Source organism: Trachemys scripta, chromosome 5, assembly GCF_013100865.1.
Source record: "Trachemys scripta elegans isolate TJP31775 chromosome 5, CAS_Tse_1.0, whole genome shotgun sequence".
Taxonomy (NCBI): Eukaryota; Metazoa; Chordata; order Testudines; family Emydidae; genus Trachemys; species Trachemys scripta.
Window position 1 is genome coordinate 120,213,599 of NC_048302.1, and position 19,216 is coordinate 120,232,814.

The 19,216-nt window shown below is 43.9% G+C and overlaps 1 protein-coding gene across 17 annotated transcripts in view; it reads right to left on the reverse strand.

The window, feature by feature from the left end:
• Positions 1-19,216, reverse strand: part of ADD1 (adducin 1) — a 117,724-nt gene that overhangs the window by 3,194 nt on the left and 95,314 nt on the right. For 6 of the 17 annotated variants that reach the window (XM_034771438.1, XM_034771436.1, XM_034771437.1 and 3 more), the window contains 3 exons: positions 12,104-12,260; positions 10,012-10,398; positions 9,040-9,135 (listed from right to left, as the gene is read on the reverse strand). In XM_034771438.1, the coding sequence (XP_034627329.1) occupies positions 9,040-9,135; positions 10,012-10,398; positions 12,104-12,260 (640 nt within the window). Of the gene's footprint in view, positions 1-8,240; positions 8,276-9,039; positions 9,136-10,011; positions 10,399-12,103; positions 12,261-19,216 lie in introns of those variants that run through there. The other 11 variants (XM_034771450.1, XM_034771447.1, XM_034771449.1 and 8 more) reach the window with 3 other exon arrangements.

A 19,216-nucleotide genomic window follows, 5' to 3' on the forward strand; every position in this document is an offset into this window, starting at 1 on the left:
AAAGCATGAGCCATAGCTTAAATGGGGCTAAAGTGGTACACAGGCCTTGCTATGGCCCTGTGCACACTACTCACTAATCTACAGTGGACCTCACCATCATCGGTGAGATTTAGTGACACTCGCCTTTTAAATATACCATGTTATCGGAAAGCAATCCTGTCTGCACTGAGCACTGCCTTAGAACTCACGGCACCTGTTTCCTGCCTGCATGGAATGCACCAATTAATAAGTGGCTAGCTAGCTGTGTCAACTCCGTCCATGACAGTAGAGCATAAAGAGGAAAGTGGATGAAAGCCAGGCCATAGAGGTTTGCGAGCTGCGAGAAAAATGAGGACAACAATTCTCATTTTTAAAAATTAAAGATCTGCTGCAGTCACGAGAACAATTTGGGTCAGAGCATTAGTTTTATGTTCAAGGTTTTGAGAGGTGATTACAACAGCCTACAGAAAGTATGAGAGTGTCTCTAATGAAATTGTGTCCTTTATTCCTGCTGGATTGTACTGAAAACTCCTCATGCTGTGTCTTAGAAGACACTGTTCTGTGAATGTATGATATGTATTTGCCTAGAACAGTGGGAACTTCTGTTATGTTAGACCCACAATAACCACTTAATACTCAGTATCAAGCCAAATGCTCAGAATGGTAAAGTTAGAAGTCTGAAATTGTGTTATGATGCAGACAGGATTTAAAGCAGGTTACAGGAGAAAGCCATTATGTATGTTATGAGCTGCCTCATGAGGCATTAGTCTGATTAACCCTTTATGACCATTATACAGCAATTCATTTACAGTCTATCACCAGCATTGCTCTTTTAATCATCAGCACCTTTCTAGTCATGATTTTTATTTCTTCAGGAATTAAAGTGGAAGGCATTAATCAGACTAATTTCTTAGTACATGTACCGCACCCGATTTTCATGTAGTTAGACTTTTATTTATTAAAAAAAAAAAAAGGTCTAAGGACCAGCAATAGTTTGGATTATTCCTGAAATAAAAGCATAGGGAGCTACTGGCATTTAAACAGCCTTTGCCACTCTACAAAGCATTACAGCTATACACAAATAATTTTAACTTGTCTGTCCAAGACAGTTATCCCACCCCGCCTCTGAAATTGTCACTGCATCATTTAGTAAGATGGAATCACTGTACACTGGACTGAAACACGGATCTCTGAATTTAGCTTAAGGATGGGCAAGTTTTTAATCAAAATAGAGAAATCCTCAAATTCTACATCAGATAAAGGAGAACACCACAACACGTGTACGAGATTTGTTATTTCGCTCAGTGATTTTAGTACATCCATCAGTGAGGTTTTCCAAATTACATCTTCTAACAAAAACAATTTCAGAGACAACAACATGACAATACTTAGAAATGTAAAGATCTATTCTCGAACTAATAGCACAAACACATATTAAGTGCACACTGATGCAGTAATACCATTAAAACTTCTGTCTGTAGCTTTGGCCTGAATGGAGGTAAAGTGGTTTTTTTTTTTTTTTTTTTTTTATACACACACAGATGCAAGGGTTTTATCACCATGGAAATACACTTTTCAAAATTATATTCTTTAAGTATGGTTGTAGTCAGAAAACTGACTACATAAAAAAGACAGTTACCTTTTCCATAACTGGTGTTCTTTGAGATGTGTTGCTCATTTCCATTCCATATTACGTGTGTGTGCTCGCCATATGCACCAGTGCCGGAAGTTTTTCCCTCAGCTATATAAGTAGGGGACCGGCTCTGGTACCCCCTGGAGTTGCACCAGCATGGCGGGGTATAAGGGGCGCCGCCGGCTCCCCCCCACCCTTGGTTCCTTCTTGCCAGAAACTCTGACAGTGGGGAAGGAGGGTGGGTCATGGAATGGACATGAGCAACACATCTCGAAGAACCCCAGTTACGGAAAAGGTAACTGTCTTCTTCTTCTTCGAGTGCTTGCTCATGTCCATTCCATATTCAGTGACTCCAAAGCAGTATCCCTGGAGCTGGGTAGGAGTTCACGGACATGTAGATTGCAACACAGCTCTGCCGAATCCAGCGTCGTCTCTGGCCTGCTGAGTGATGGCGTAATGAGCGGTAAATGTGTGGACCAAGGACCACGTTGCGGCATATGTCCTGGATATGGATGTGTGCCAGGAAGGCCGCCGAATACGCCTGAGCTCTCATTGAGTGGGCTCTGACAATTGGCAGCGGCAGCAGAACCCCTGCCAGGTTGTAACAGGCCCTTATGCATGAGGTGATCCAACTGGAAATCCTCTGCGAGGACACCAGATGACCCTTCATCCTATCCGCTGTAGCAATGAAGAGTTGAGTGGATTTATGGAAAGGCTTGGTATGTTCTAAGTAAAAAGCCAAGGCCCTCTGCATGTCCAGGACGTGAACATGCCTCTCTTCACTGGTCTTGTGCAGTTTGGGATGAAACACTGGGAGGAAGATGTCCTGGTTATAAATAATAAATTAATGGAGATATCTTATCTCCTAGAACTGGAAGGGACCTTGAAAGGTCATCAAGTCCAGCCCTATGCCTTCACTAGCAGGACCAAATACTGATTTTGCCCCAGATCCCTAAGTGGCCCCCTCAAGGATTGAACTCACAACCCTGGGTTAACAGGTCAATGCTCAAACCACTGAGCTATCCCTCCCCCCATAAGGAGTTCATATGGAAGGTGGAGACCACCTTTGGCAGGAAGGCTGGGTGGGGCCGCAATTGAACCTTATCTTTGTAGAAGACCACATACGGTGGTTCTGAGGTCAAAGCTTTCATTTCTGAGACCCGTCTTGCCGACGTCACCGCCACCAGGAATGCAACCTTCTATGACAGATGGGAAAGGGAGCAGGAGATTAGCGGTTCAAAGGGCAGGCCAGTGAGTCTAGAGAGGACCAAGTTAACTGCTCTCCAGCCCTCTCAAGAATCTGACCATCATGTCATGGGAGAACACTGTCTGTCCTTGGATCAGTGGGTGAAAAGCAGAGATGGCCGCAAGATGCACTCTAATGGAAGAGTGTGCCAGACTCTGATTCCTCAAATGGAGGAAGTAGTCCAGGACAGTCTGTATGGAGGAACGCAAGAGAGAGATGCCCCGTTCGGACGCCCAGCGGGAAAACCTCGTCCACTTGGCCAGGCACGTCAGTCTAGTTGAGGGCTTTCTACTTTCCAGGAGGACCTGTTGGACTCCTTCTGAACAGGTCCACTCCTCCAGGTTCGGCCACAGAGAATCCATGCAGAGAGGTGGAGACCCGAGGCTGAGGTGTAAGAGCCGACTGTGGTCCTGCAACAGCAGGTCCAGTCGGTTGGGCAGGGGCCAGGGAGAGGCCGCTGACAGGCTCATGACCATGCCGAACCAGTGCTGGCGAGGCCACGCTGGTGTGATCATGATAACCTGCGCCTGGTCTCTCTTGATCTTTGCCAGGGTCCTGCTGATGAGTGGCCCTGCATTTCCTGTTCTATCTCCCACTTGGGGAGTTTCCCACCTTTGGAAGATCATGCAGGCTACCTCTGTATGGAGCGACCACTCATGGTGAGAGGAGACGTTCCTGCTGAGCTGGTCTGCCAGCGTATTCCTGACGCCGGGAAGGTGACAAGCTTCCAGGTGGATTTTGTGGCTGATGCAGAAGTCCCACAGACTTGACAGAGAGCTGATGAGCAGGCTCCCCCTTGCCTGTTGGTGTAGAACATTGAGGCTGTGTTGTTTGTCAGGTGGGACAAGAAGACTCCACACACCAGCTGGACTGCTTGGAGCTCTTTGATGTTTATGTGTAACCGCGCCTCCTCCGGGGACCACATCCCCTGTGTCTGGAGATTGCCGAGATGTGTCCCCCGAGCCGAGGTCCAAGGTGTCAGACACCAACTTGAGCGAGGAGGGTTGTCGAATAGAACCTTTTCCAGGACTGTCCTGCAGTTGATCCATCTCAGTGAGATAAGTATTGCCTGGGGAATGGTAACGATCTTCTTCAGGGGGGTCTCTGGACTGGGAATAGACCCTCCTGAGCCATTGTTGCAGGGGCCGCATCCGGAGCCTGGCATGGAGGACCATGTAAGTGCATGCTGCCATGTGGCCCAGCAGGCACAGGCAAAGGCTGGCTGTAGTGAGAGGGAACGCGGAGACTTCTGCGATGAGGTTCACCATCGTGCTGATCCTTTCCAGCGGCAGGAACGCTCCGATGAACTCTATCCTCTGCACTGGCACTAATGTTGACTTTTTGTCATTCACGAGCAGGCCCAAAGAGCGGCACGTGGCTTGAAGCACCGCAACATCCCTTTGGACTTGAGACCTGTAGCCACCCTTGACGAGCCAGTCATCAAGGTATGGGTAGATCTGGATACCCCGGTGCCTGAGGTAAGCCGCTACCACGGACATGCACTTGGTAAACACCCTCGGTGTTGTCGCCAGGCCGAATGGGAGGACTGTAAACTGGTAGTGGTGGAGCCCCACTGTAAACCGGAGGAAGTGTCTGTGCCCTCGAAAGATCACGATGTGAAAGTATGTGTCCTTCAAGTGGAGGGCAGCATACCAGTCTCCTGGATCCAAGGAGGGGATAGTAGAAGCCAGAGAGACCATGCAGAACTTTAGCTTCTGTAGATACTTGTTAAGGTCTCGCAGGTCCAGGATAGGCCGTAGACTGCCCGTGGCCTTTGGGATTAAAAAGTATCGGGAACAGAACCCCTTGTTCCTGTACTTGAGAGGAACCTCTTCCACCGTACCCAGCGGTAGTAACCCCTTTACCTCCTGCGTGAGGAGTCCCTGAAGAGGGACAGGGAAGGTGGGTGGGAAGGGGGGGTAGAAAGGAACTGGAGGGGATAACCCTGTTCCACTGTGATGAGGACACAGCGGTTGGAAGTTATAGCGGTTCACGCCAGGAGGAAAGGGGAAAGGCAGTCAGAGAATACTGGGAAAGAGGGATCCGGGCAAAAGTCTGGTAGATAGCCCTTAGGCGCACCCTCAAAGTGACCATTTGTTCCCCTGCTTATTATGGGTCAAGCCCGACTGGGCTGAGGGTGGAGGCAAGTGGCTCAGGCAGCGATTGTAACCCTTGGCTAGTTTATGGGGCTGATCCTGCCGAGGCTGGCTCCCCGGGCCCTGAGGCTGCTGCAGTTTGAACTGCTTATGCGCCGTGGCTGGGACGTAGAGACCCAGGATTTTCAGGGTGGTGATGCACGAGTCTTTGTGGCCATGCAACTTGCTGTCTCTTTGCTGCAAATAGGGCTCCGCCATCAAAGGGCAGGTCCTGCAATGACTGCTGGGCCTCGGTGGATAACTCAGAGGAGCAGCCAAGAGACTCGCCGACTGGAGATAGCGGAAGTCATGGTGTGGGCAGCAGCATCTGACGTCGCCTGGAGGTTCACCCTGGCTGCAGTCATGCCCTTATCGAGGATAGCTCAGAACTTCTTCTTGGAAGCCTTGAGGAGCGAGCCTTCGAACTTGGCCATGGCTTGCCACATATCAGCCAAGGAAGGCTTGGTGGTTGGCCACCCTCAGCAGAAGTCCTTGCCTTTTCTTGTGGTTAACAGCCTCAACCACAAGGGAATTAGGGGCTGGGTGGGAGTATAAATACTCGTGCGCTTTGGTCAGCACAAAGTACTTGCGTTCGATCCTTTTAGAGATAGGGGCCAGGAAAGAGGGGGTCTTCCACAGGTCATTCGTGATTTTGGAAACCCCTTCATGAAGGGGTAGAGCCATCCTGGCAGGAGCCGAGGAGCAGAGGACGTCAAACAGAGAGTCCGAGGACTCTTCCAATTCTTCTGCCTGAAGCCCCAGGTTAGAAGTGATCCTCTTCAAAAGTTCCTGGTGCGCCTTGGCGTCGTCCTAAGGAATTGGGTGAGGGGGTCCGGCGACAATGATGCCGTTGCCATGGGAACCTCCATGTCCATTGGTGGTCCAGGAGCTTGCTCCCCTGAGTCCTCCTGGACCTGTGGGGTCTTACCCCCACAAGTCTCAAGCACCAGAGGGGGATGGGATATCGAGGCTGCTGGCCTCTCCGAGGCTCCCAACACCGATCAGGCAGCCTGGGAAGGTTGGGTGAACCCCCAAGGGCTCCACAGATATCATGGCGCTGGCCACTGCACTTGGGGCCATGGGACAGATTTCAGTGCTGATAATGTAAACAGCACCACCGGTACAGGAGCTTGTTCCGCTGGCAGGGAACCTCGCTCCAAGCCAGCGCTACCAGCGAAGCGGTCAGTATGGGGCAACCAGGATCGGGCTGAGCGGTGGCTCTTGTCCAACTGGTGCCGGTCGCTGCATCCCAAAGCCAACCTGTCCGAGCGAGAATGCCTTGGTCGGGCTCTTGGGGACTGATGGCGTTTGGTGGATTGGCATTGGATACCAGGCAATCCACGCTCATGCTACTCGACCGGTACCAGTACGTTGAATGGGACCGGGAGCTACTACGGGCCAGTTGCTGGGAGGATTGTCCTGAGTAGGGCGACCTCCTTCATGGAGACAGGAGATGATGGCCCAGCAATTGGCGGTCTCTGATCGGTCTTGGGCCCTTGGAGATGGTAGGGGCTGGTTCCGGAGTTCTTGCCGGGTGACGCGTGCCTCAGAGGGTCTGCGCCAATCTACTGGCGAGGTACGTCTCGAGTCCCTCAATCGGTGCTCCCGGTGTGGGGACCGAAGAGTGCTCTGCTGAGCCTGCCTCTCTTGTCCTGAGACGTGACGGCTGTGGGTGGGCGAAGCTGGTGGGACGTCCCTCTCGATGCTGCTGAGGCGGGGACACACGGATAGGTCCCAATGCGGGTTTTCCTTGAGACGGTATAGGTGGCACCAGGAGTGTCAGGATCTCTAGAGCTGCTCGAAGAGCTTCGTGCGCCGATGGCACCTGAAGCTGGCTAGGACCTGCACTGCTATCCAGGGTCGCAGGCAAAGCATGGGATGGACTGCACCGCTCGACTTGAGCTGGGGCCAGACTTCCTGAACGGGGTGTTGAGCTGCCCGGCACGGGTCGTGGCTTGCCCCCAGCCCCTTCCTTTCCCTTATTTCCCTCCCAGTCTTTTTCGGCTTCATGACCGGAGCCGTGGAGGGAGACCGGTGCCGGCTTGTGGATGGCGTCGGCGGAGTACTGCGCATGGAGGCTGCGGTGCTCGGTGCGCAGTCAGACTGCTGCTACAGTGCCAGAGTGAGTGCTGACTCCATTAGGAGCACTTTCAGACAGATATCGCGCTCCTTTGTCCTAGGTTTAAGGACTTGCAGATGGCACTTATCACTTATGTGCCCTTTGCCTAAGCACCTTAGGCAGCTGGTTGTGGATTGCTGATGGGCACAGGCCATTTGCAGCCATCGCAGGACTTATAGCCTGGGGACCAGGGCATGCCCTATCCCCCGGCTGAGTCTCGTTTGGGACTAATGAAAAGTTAAGAACTACTACTAAGGGTAACTAAGAAACTACTAACTATATACAACTACATTACAGGTTTTTTGAAGTTCACAAGAAAAGAAAACCTATCCGAAGCAGCAGATGTTCCAGCACCATCGCTGGCGGCAAAAAGGAACTGATACCGCACCATGCGGGCCCCACTCCAGGGGGTGCCAGAGCTGGTCCCGTACGGATACTGCTGAGGAAAAACTTCTGGCACCGGTGCATATGGCGAGCACACCCACCTAATATGGAATGGACATGAGCAAGCACTCGAAGAAGAATGGCACCTTCACTCAATGGATCTCTCTGTCAGTCATAGCTCTCATCGCATTCAGTCACAGCTACTTAGGTTAGGGAAATACACATATACATGAAGTTTACTTTTGTTAGCCCTGTGAAGCCATCACAGTTTAAAGAGCGAGCTCATTCATAGCTAGCTCATGCAACACAATTTCAGACTAAGTTCCAATCTTAGAATCTTGGTGGTATCAGAGCCACGCAGAACACAGTTCAATTTTCATGTTCTAGGAGGCATACGAACCACAGGCTTTTGGACAAACAGCTTATTACTCATAAATTGAGGCAGCTGGCTACAGAGTCACTGAAAGACAGACGAACATGGAACCCATGACGACACTTTCACAGTCCCTTTCAACAGTGTAGCGCACTTTAATGTAAGGTTTATGTAACTGATCTAGAATTCCAAGAAAGCAACAATGGAAGGAATTAGTGTGTCACTGACTGTAAAAATGCCTTTAAAAAACAAAAACAAAACACAAACAGAAAACAAAACTCAGTAAACAACAAAGATGCAAGAGAATGAAGCAAAGCCCAGAGAACTCTGGGAAAGCAGCAGAAACAGGTCAGAGTATGGGATGATACTTACTATGGTAACAGGTACTCTTTAGCATATCCATCTCCTGTTTGTAACGCAGCCACAAGAAGAAAAAAGCACAAGTAGAGAATCTATGCATTCATCACAGCCATTGTGTTAAATTAAAAGAATGGTTGGTGCCATTCTTATAGAAAACAGAATGAGATGAAGTAGTGCGTGGAAGACTTCATAACAGACAAGTGATATATCCCAATGAACAAGGTAAAGGAAACACAAAACAGAAATTAGATTACACCTATTTAACAGATAGACTGTTACTTTTATCCTTTTTTTCCCAAAGGGATAGCAGATTTTCTTGGCCCTTTTTTCATTTTTCTGATAATTTTACATCATCACGTTAACAAATCAAACTAAGATCTAAACTGGGAGAGAAAAATATTCCCAGAGGTGTAATCCAAATACAATAATGTTTAAGAAATGTGCAACCAGTGAGCAGGATTTGACAAACTATCTATCCATGTTCAGTTCCGGGAAGGTCTGCTCAGCATTAGAAACAAAATTTCACTGCAAAACCAGCAGCCGCATCTTGCTCAGAGTGCTCATAGGAGCGATTCAGAAACTCAACAAGATGACGAGGCAATTTTGAAATGGGGATAATATGTCTAATGACAGTGCACATTTCTTTATTATTGTGAACATAACCACTATTACATTCAGTTACACAGCTCTACAGATTGTAAAAAAATACAAATAATTCCTCTTTACTTCATTAAATCTTATTTTTCCATGCTTCAGTCAAGACAGGTGCAGCTACAGGCATCTTCCCCACCCCAGCTCAATGTAACATACCTTCTTCGAGCTTAACTGGTGTGCTGGGAGGAGTACGTGCTGAAGTATGATCAGGAGCACTCTTTTCTTTCTGTTGTCTGGCATCTTCTGAAGGTTCTATAGATGAATCAGTATGGGAATTAAAAACAGCACACAAGATTCTTCTTTAGGGATGCAGGAAAACAGACATCCCGCTACACACACAAAAATCTTTGAATAAATTTTTTTTCTGAATGAAAATTCTGTCTGAATACCAAATAATTCCAAAGCAAGCAAAGGTAAGGTGCAGACCAACACTGTTGTCATCTTATCTGTCACAGAAGTTATGTTATCCAACTATTTCAACTCAAAATATTTCTCAGTAAAATGGACTGAAATGATTATACAATAGTTTACACACTAGTTTGGAGCCAAACACTGGAAAACACTGATCTAAAGGGAGGGGAATTTGATGGGGAAGAGCCAAAGGAAAAAAATAACCATATGGAAGAAGGGCATCAAAACTAAAATTACACAAAGTTCTTTTGCTTGCTTTGAGTTTATTTGCAGAACCTTGGAGTAAACAAAATGTACGTTACTTAAAGCAAAGAATGAAAAGGTGCACAGATAATCACAATGTAACATGCAATAAACTGCAATTATTCCAAATAGATTCTGCAGTGGTTTTAGATTTTTTTTTCAAATTAAATAGGATCCCCCCACACATTCCCTTCCAGCTTCAACAGTAGTTGCATACTAAAGGAGCAGATGTTAATGTAAAACAAAAAAGCCACCTTAATATTTAGAACAGAGATTTCCTCAGTACCAGAGCACTGTTCTACACAGTTCACCCAGACAAGAGAAAAATCCACCAATTAAATTAAATCAGCCCCACAGGTAACAAGCCAAGCCAACGAAAGATGTCCAGAGATAGCAGAGACTCTGTAAGTGCAGATTAAGCAAGAGATGGTTTCCCCTTGATTGAAAACTCAGTGGTACCATATTCATTAGTACCTGAGGCCTCAGCCAAAAGGTCAGGATTGGAGCTTAATGCTTTGATGACTGCTGTGTGAAATTCCTTGTGTGGAGACTTCTGCTCATCTGGCTCCTCCTGATTAAGATTTGTGATGATTTGCTGCATGGTCTGACAAGAAACTTGTGCAGCAGAGAACTCAGAATTATCTAAAGATTTAGATAGCATTGATCCTTCATGAATCTGCAAAATCATCAGATCTGCTTCTTTCACTGCTCCTTGAAAGGTTTTTGACCTGCTTTGCAACTCCAGAGGTTTTTTTCCAGAAGAATTTTGCTCCCTGTAGCTCTGACTTTTAAGTATAACATTTGGCTTCCCAGCTGGTTTCTGTCTCAATACCACAGTCTCTCCATATTTTGATAGCTTATCTATGTAGGATGTAGCAATGTTACAGAGAAAATAAAGGGGTATGCAATTACATAGACACAGTAACGTAACAGCTCAGTCCCACAAAATGCTTTAATCCCTGTACACAGAAAGTTACACATGAAAAAGGCAGAATTTGTGACTCGCTATATGTCAAGATATTAGAAGGTACAGCAAGAGCAACACACACTAATAAGGGACGAATCACCATACAGTTTTTAGAGGAAATGCAATTAGTACATTGCCCTATAAGTTATTATTTATATTACAATAATGCCTAGCATAGGCGCCGATCCGTGGGTGCTCAAGTGCTGGAGCACCCACGGAGAAAAATTAGCAGGTGCTCAGCATCCGCCAGCAGCCAAGCTCCCCCATCTTCCCCCTAGTGCCTCTCCCCCACCAGCGGCCCCGCTGATCACTCCTTTCCCTCCCTCCCAGCACCTTCTGCCCGCCGTGAACAGCTATTTCACAGCGTGCACCCGAAATCCTGGAGGAAGAGGGAGGCGCGGGGATGAGGCGCGCTCAGGGGTGGGGGTGGAAAGAGGCAGGGGCTTGGCGGAAGGGGTGGAGTGGGGGTGGGGCCTGAGGGGAGTAGAGCACCCCCCGAGTAGAGGGGAAGTCGGCGCCTATGCTGCCTAGAGGCCCTAACTGAGACTGGGGTCCCAATATGCTAGGTGCTGCGAAAACACATGCCCTAAAGGATTTATAATCTAAATAGACAAGACACTCAAAGGTTTAGCGGGGAATCAGAGGCACAGGAAGGGGACATGACTTGCCCAAGGTCATGCAGCAGAATCTAAGCCAGGAATAGAACCAGATCTCCTTAGTCCCAGTCCAGTGCCCTACCCACTGGACCAGACTCTTGTAAAGACTGGTAAAACTGTGCCACCAATATTCCAGTGTAAACAATACCATCTGCTTAGTGGATGCATCACAGGCGCTACACTGTAAAACTTAATATGATAATCACATAGAAGAGATTCTTCAAATGCTGTGGTGAATTCTCCTTTATTGCAGCGTGATGCTCTCACTACATTTTCTGATAGGTTAGTGGTTCCTGGGGAGAATTCTGAGATGTGCCCATATCATGTCTCTTCTTACCTTGTGATTCCTTTTCAAAGCACCAACTGGTGATTTTTTAATCTGCATTTTCCCAGCTCAAAATACTTACCCCAGATCTACAATGTGCAACAATGAGTAAGAAAATTTCACTCCTGTTGCCTAAAAGCAATGTCAGATTTTTACTCACTGGGCTATCCTATTAAAATGAAACAATATTGAACAATCTGTAGTATACCACGTTCAATAAAAGGTCTATCTGAATGAAGTGTCAAGCCTTCATATGAAACTTTAAGTGACAACACAAACTGGCCAAATTCTGTGGATGGTAATTAATCACAATTCCCTTTTGACTCCAGTGAAGTTTTGTTTGATTAAGAACCAAGACTTTGACCTAATATTGCTTAGCATTTCAATGGCAGTTTTTATCTCCAAATTTCTTTGCAAATATTGTCCCCAATTTACAGTTGTAAAAATTGAAACAAGAGGTTAAGCAACTGGCCCTCGCCCACAAAAGGAATCGTTATCAGAGCTAGGATTAAGAATGCAGAAGATCCTGGTTCCCAGTCCTATGCTCATATCAGCTAGGCCATAGCCTTGATGTGTATGACAGCAATGTACATGGTTACAGATTAAAACCAAACCAACCTTCAGAACCTTTCTGCTTCCTTTCCACTTCTTTGCGATACTCTTCCAGTTCTCGATCAGTGAGTTTATTGAAGGGGTTTGGTCCTGCTGTGCTCACTATAACTCGTGGCTGATATTCCTTCTCAATGATTGCCTTCGATGCAGTCACCAGTTCTCCCTGGCAAAAGAAACAATTAAGATGTGTGTGCCACTAAACAATAATTCACAGAATTCTGACAATGGCTGAGGCTACAAGCAGCCAAAACAAAATAAAAGTTTGATTAAAAATTAATCTGAAAAAACACGAATATATTTTCATAGGTTAAATAAGCAACAGTCCCAATTTTGGAATCTTTAAAATCTTTAATTTACAGGATATTTTACATTAAAGAAAAAACAGCCCTTGTGAGTAAGTGGCTACATACATCACTGTTTTCACGAGGGCACATCCACTATTGAGCACCATATCAAATAGTAGTAGCCAAACAGACTTTATTGGAATACATCTGCTGTCAAGAAAGTAGCAAGTTTCCTTATTTCCATAGGGAAAATAGAATATTGTGACCCGATTCTGTAAGTGCTCTGTGTGCAGGAGTCCAGTAGAAATCCCTGGGATTATCAAACAGAACACTCACAGGATCAGGTTCAATATTTATAAACCCTCAATGCTCAGAGGAAAAGCAATTTCCAGCAATTATATAATATCTAACAGATGTTAAATTGTTTATTATACATATTATATGTACACGATATTAAGTGTTTATCTGTTTACTATACTAAAACGCTTAATAATACAGTTTAAAAAAAGACTTTACCATGTCTGTTTCAGATAGTGTCTTCCATACAAACTGGATCCAAAATATTATATGTAGTTAAGTATTATATTTAGCACTGCTAACATTCTGTGTCCAAAGGACAAGAACAGAACATGCTGATGTACGGGGAAGAGGTTCTCTCTCTCCACTAATGGCTTTTCTTATCACCTTCTGGGGATTGAAGCTAATGACTTCACATTGCCTTAAAGATGGAAGATGCTTCCCTGGGCTGTCTGTTATGGATCAGACCTTTCAGGTCATTTGTCTGTTTAAGAGTTTCTCTGTTAATTGGTCTGATGTACAGCATTAGTTTAAAAGTTACTCTGATGCCTGATCTGAACCCCTTATCAGCACAGATATCTACAAATTATTCTCTGATCCTCAAGATGATTTTAGTTAGGGGTGTGTGATGTATTAACTGCCTTTGCCCTAAGTGCTTCCGTATGATATGGACTCCGTGTTGGTCACGGAGATCGTGGAAGTCACGGATTCCGTGACTTTCCGCAACCTCCGCAGGGGCCAGTGTGGCTGACCCCCGGGACCAACCAATCAGCTGGTTCTGGGGCCAGCTGCTCAGGTGACTCCCGGGACAGCCACACCAGCCGCTGCTGGAGTGGCCCTGGGGACAGCCAAACCAGCCGCTGCTCTAGGGGTCCCAGCAGCGGTCTCCGGGCGGCCGGAGGAGCTGCAGTCTGCGGCCCCTGGTCAGCCAGAGCAGCCGCAATCCGCGGCCCCTAAGAGCTGGTGCCACTGGCCGCAGATGCCACCCTCCCCAGCAGTGGCCCCCTTACCTCCTCCCAAGATTTAATCACAGGTATTTTTAGTATAAGTCACGGACAGATCACAAGCTGTGAATTTTTGTTTATTGCCTGTGACCTATCCATGACTTTTACTACCTGTGAATAAATCGAGATGCCTTACGTATGATCAGAGATTCCTCACAAGAGTACACATGTGATCCAGAAAGCACTGAAGTGGTACATTACAGCTGCATTCCATGTGAGATGGTCATCAGATTCTGCAAGATATTAAGTATAGTGTATGAGTGGCTGTAAATGTTGGATTGTTTCTCTAATTTTTTTTCATGTTGAATTGTTATTTGTATTAATAATCAAAAGTCTAAATATAAGTAAAGTGTAGAGAGTGGAAATGATTAGTAAAACCAGATTGAAATTAAGAGCTACAGGCAAAAAAGGTTTTTGCTGCAAATTTTAAAAAAGATGGCATAGCTGAGACAGGGAAATATTGTTCTGGACAGAAAGAGCTGATGAGGAGAAGGCTTCAGCCAGACTGTGTTAAGAAACAGAAGGAAGCTTTCGCTAGAGGATGAGCCACCAGAGATAGAGAAGCACAGATATACAGGTGTCAAAACACGTCATAAAAGTTCCCGACATCTGCATAGGGGGCAGAAAGTAGCTAAATGTCAATGTCTTCACCCAGCTCAAGCAGCCAACATTAGCAGCAAGGTGGTGCCTGGGCTACGTGTAGGAAAGTTGTTGCTGTCATCCTGATCTAAATCTAAACTGAAATTATTTCAAAATTTTATCCCATTTGAATTAATGTAAGTTTGCCACAGAAATACAGCTTCATCATCAAAGGGTAGCAACAGGAAGAAAGATGACACCTGGCACTTAAAGTGAAAAGCCCTCAAAACCATTTAATGAGCCCTTTCCCTTGTGTTAATGTAGATTTGTAGTGATTAAAATCAAAGATTTTTTATTTTCAGATTAATGAAAGCACACTCTTCAGGAACTTAATACAAACTAAAAATTCTAGTGTTTAGAGACACATCAAGTGTCCTCTTTCTTGGTCATCCAGTTACCCAATGCTCAGTAGAATCTGATTTTCCTAACTAGATTTAGTAGTTAAACTGCATGCTGGCCCAATGTAATGTCTCAAACTTTGTGTGCACTCACTCCTGAAAAGCCTGGAGAATCATACATAGCCCCCTCACTCTGGCCCAAATGAAACACTTACTATGAAAAAAATACCCACTAAAATACATCACAAACTGCCTTAACAGATTTTGGCAAACAAGTCCTCCTGCAGACAATTCATTCTAAAAGAAACCCTGGAAACCTTTTAATAGAAATATATTCTTGGCCCTTTCCCCTCCAAATGGAGAAAGTAGAAAAGTCCATTAAAAAGGAAAGACTAGCATCACAAAATTCTATTTGTATCTTTATATTAGAAAAAAAATGTCCACGTGAAAAATAAAACCAAGTGAAATTAATGTTGTCATTGCTGATCAGGGACTATATGAATTTTCTAGTACAGTATGTAGAAAAGTTGCTTCGGAGTTTTAATGGACAATCTGAGTAAATTTTCCCTTAAAATTTCAAGAAAACGCAGATTTTAAAGCTTTCTAATTATGTGTATTTCTTTGTAATATAACACTAGAGATATCTGCATGAAAACAGGATATTAGTTTTTAAAAACTAATGAGCTCTGGCTGCATCTGAATCCATAAACCTCTATTTACAAGTATCACAACTGATTTTTTTGGAAGTGACTTTGATAGAGGATAATAACCTTTGGTGGGGAACAAACAGCAGGAGATGAACTTTCAAGGAAACTAAGAAGCTGTCTTATTGTAGCCAGTAAAATAAGAACAACCCTTTTCCCAGTTGCAGAATAAATACATAGCATAATTCTATATAAAAAGGATGTTTTTCAAGTTTTCCACAAGATATCAGCTGCTTTAACATCAGATGGCCTCAAATTTGATGTAGTTTGACATCTTTTGCACTAGTTTGGCATCTAAAGGCTACAACAGAACACCACAAAAAGTAATTTAATAGCATTTCATACGAGCCATGACATCATTTTTTTTAAAGAGAGTTTTGGAGCTCCCAAGTCTTATAACTTCACTAAAAAAGATGGGCCGGGGAAAAACAATGCCCAAAACTACTTTGGATTCGTCTAATAAAAAGATTACAAACTAAACATGTAGTGAATAACTGAACCATTAGCAATAAGCTGTGTGGTCTTACAAAGTAGGAAATCATGCCAGGCAAAGCTTGTGGTTTTTTATAGGATTACAAAATTAGCAGACAAAGGGAATGCAATAGATGTAATGCATGTTGATTTCACTGAAGAGTTTGATTATCTGTCTCTGACCCTTACTTGTAATTCACACTGATTTGATATGAGCACTGTCACATTAATTGAAAATTGACTAAAGTACTGTAAGCAAATGGTAGCAAAAAAACAGCAAGGCATTCAGTTTGGAGTGGGGTGACTAATGGATCAGTATTTTGTTTGGTCTTATTTTGGAGGACATCTTTATTCATTACCGGGAAAAGAGGGTAAAACAAGCACATCTAGTTCATGACATTCATCATCTAGCAAGTAAAACAGTGAGGCCAGGGAAATAACACAAAGGGACTTGGAAATTTGGACAGGAAATGGAGAGAGATTTGTCATCCTAAAAAAATGCAAGTTAATATTTCTGTGGGAAAATAATCTGATACACAGATATTCAGTCTGAAGGGAAACACCTTGACTTCAATGGAGCTACAACAACTGACAGCAGCTGAAGATCTGTCCCCTGGAGACAAGTAATTCTGAAAGAGACCACAGGCTATAGCAGAAAACAAAAGAAATATGATATGAGGTTTTGGGCTGCATAAGCAAAGGCATGATGTCACAGAGCAGAAAGGTGATAGTCATATTCTGCTGAAACCACACCTGGAATACTGCAACCAGTCTGGACAATACCAGAGAGATGTAAAACTGGAGGCAATTCAGAGAGGAGCAATGTAAGTAATTAGGGGGTTGAAAAGATTGACTTCCTGTGTAAGGAAAGAGAAAAGTAAAAGGGTTGGATAAATAATTTAGGGGACTGGGAATGTGAATCATCTAAAGGATGTAAAATCAAAGAAAAGAGGAACTGCGTACCGTAGCAAAAGGGGATAAATAACTAGCAGTGATGGGGTAAAGTTAAGGAAAGGAAATTTTATTAGGTTTATCAAGAAATATTCCAATGGATTAGGCCGTAGAACAGTCTCCCAGTGGAAGGTGAGGAAGCCTCATGATAGACATTAACATTAGAGACATCATTAAAAATAAACAACATGGACTGGTGGGGAGGAGAGCAGTAGGATCCATGAAGGACTTGATGAGCTTTTACATCTTTAAACTTCCATGGTCTGATGCTATCACGTGGACCTCAAGAAATGCTCGTTCCTTGAGACAGATATAGACTGGGTGCATTGTAGAGGGAGGTTTGTGTGTGATTTCACTCCGTTTACCTGACATGAAAGGTGTTCTTGGTAAGAGCCTGTAGGAAGGGACTGAAGATCCCCATGTAAGAGGCCTGATGCTCTGTCCCATCAAGCACTAAAGCTCTTCATTGGAGTTGGAAGAGAAACAAACAGAAATTTCACAAAGGTCTAAATCTCCACTACAGCCTCCTGCTGCATTAAAATCCTGGATGATCGCAGCATGAAATGCACCACAATTAAAGAACGGCCACTGGAAGCAGGACAGTACTGCTGACTCGATCGAGAGTTACTTTGCTTTCCTCCTCCAAAAAAGAATAGTGCAAAGTGTGTCCATTTAGACACATGTGATTTGAATTACTATGGGTATTATGAAACAAAAAAATGGAAGTTTTTGGTAAATAATTAGATTAGGTGGAGACTTGCATTATCCGGACCAAAGAGATGGTTGCAATGCAAAGGCAGGAATTTATAAAAATCTTCATGAGGTCTCTAAAACATGCAAGTATGAAACTATCTTGAATTCAGAGTAGGAAGCAGACTTTCCAAACGGATAATAGTAGCCATATTAGAAACCACAAATGACTTGAAATTATTGAAGATATGCTACTAATTGCTTCATTCTGGACACACTTTAATAAACAGCACATTCAAGAGGAAGGGTCCACCCCTTTTCATCTCTAAGTTTTTGATGTTTCAGAAGAAAGTCAGAGTTCTTTCACTAAACCAGGTATGTGATCCCCAATTTAAAAAAAAAAAAAAAAATCTTACCTTTGTTTTCTATAGCATAGTTTAAAAAAAGATTAGATGGCACAAAATATTTGAGATTACACATCAACTCGGAATCCAGTAATTTATTGTGTCTTCATCAATAATGAGAGAGGACCTTAAGGAAGAGCTCTCTCGATATGATGATATAGAAGAAGCTGATGTTCCTATGACTTCATTTGGACCATTATCTGATTTTAATATTATTTTAAACTATAATAGACTATTTGAAGGTTGTCTGACTCTACATGTGACTGACTTGTACATTAGGACTGCTTTCTTTACGATTTTAACAACAGAAGAGCAATGGGCGAGACTGGTAGCCATTAATGCAATTTCTTTCCACCCTTGAGAAGTTTAAGGGGTAAGTTTCTCCCACACAGAAGGTGAACAGGAGAAATGTCCAACTCTGGATAATGCTATACATTTCCTATATGGAAATTCTGGTCAAAAAGAACTCACTTTGTAAGTTTTCTGCTGTATTATGCTTTCATAAATGTAAACTGAGAACACATCTTAATCTTAGGGGTAAACATGAACAGTACTGGCACCTAATATGAGCATCTTTCTTCCCTTTATGAAGCGCATGAAATACAATAAATAACTGATAGCTTGAAAGCTTGTCTCTCTATTACCTCACCCACTTTGTCTTGCTAACAGATAACCGACACATTAAAAAGTTTAGGCAGTTAATAATTCACATTAGCATCTTGTGCTTATATAGTGCTTTTTATCTGAAAGGACCAGGTCTCAAGGTGTTTAGCAGCCAGAGATCACCACTGAAATGGAGCCACTCATAGGGCAGAACATAGAACTTACTCAGCAAAAGCAAAGCTATGGAGGAGTTTTTAGGAAGAGACATGAATAGCTACTCCATTTCAAGAACAGGGAAATGGCCCGTATCTTGTTAATTTTATTACATCACAGAATGTCAATGAAAAAAACCCACCCAAATTCCCTATTTGGTTAGGATTGCAGCAGAAACTTAGTTAATATGGTTCACAATGTGATTACAATTATGTGATGCATAATAAGGGCCTTGTGATGTGACATGGCCAGAATTTCTGAGAGCGTCAAAGCATTTGACGAGGCAAAATTGATAATTTATCGGTGCAGCTCTAGGCAAGACTGGACTCAAATGATTATATACATATTTTTTATGTACATTGGAATTTTTTCTCTTAAATGAATGTGTTACTAATTCATGTATATCCCAATGTTAACTGAATATTTTTTTTAAATCCTATTCAGATAGCAATTTCTTGCTATTACTTTATTTGAGTGCAAATTTCTAAGAAATTGACAACAGAAGAATCTCTAGTGCTTTA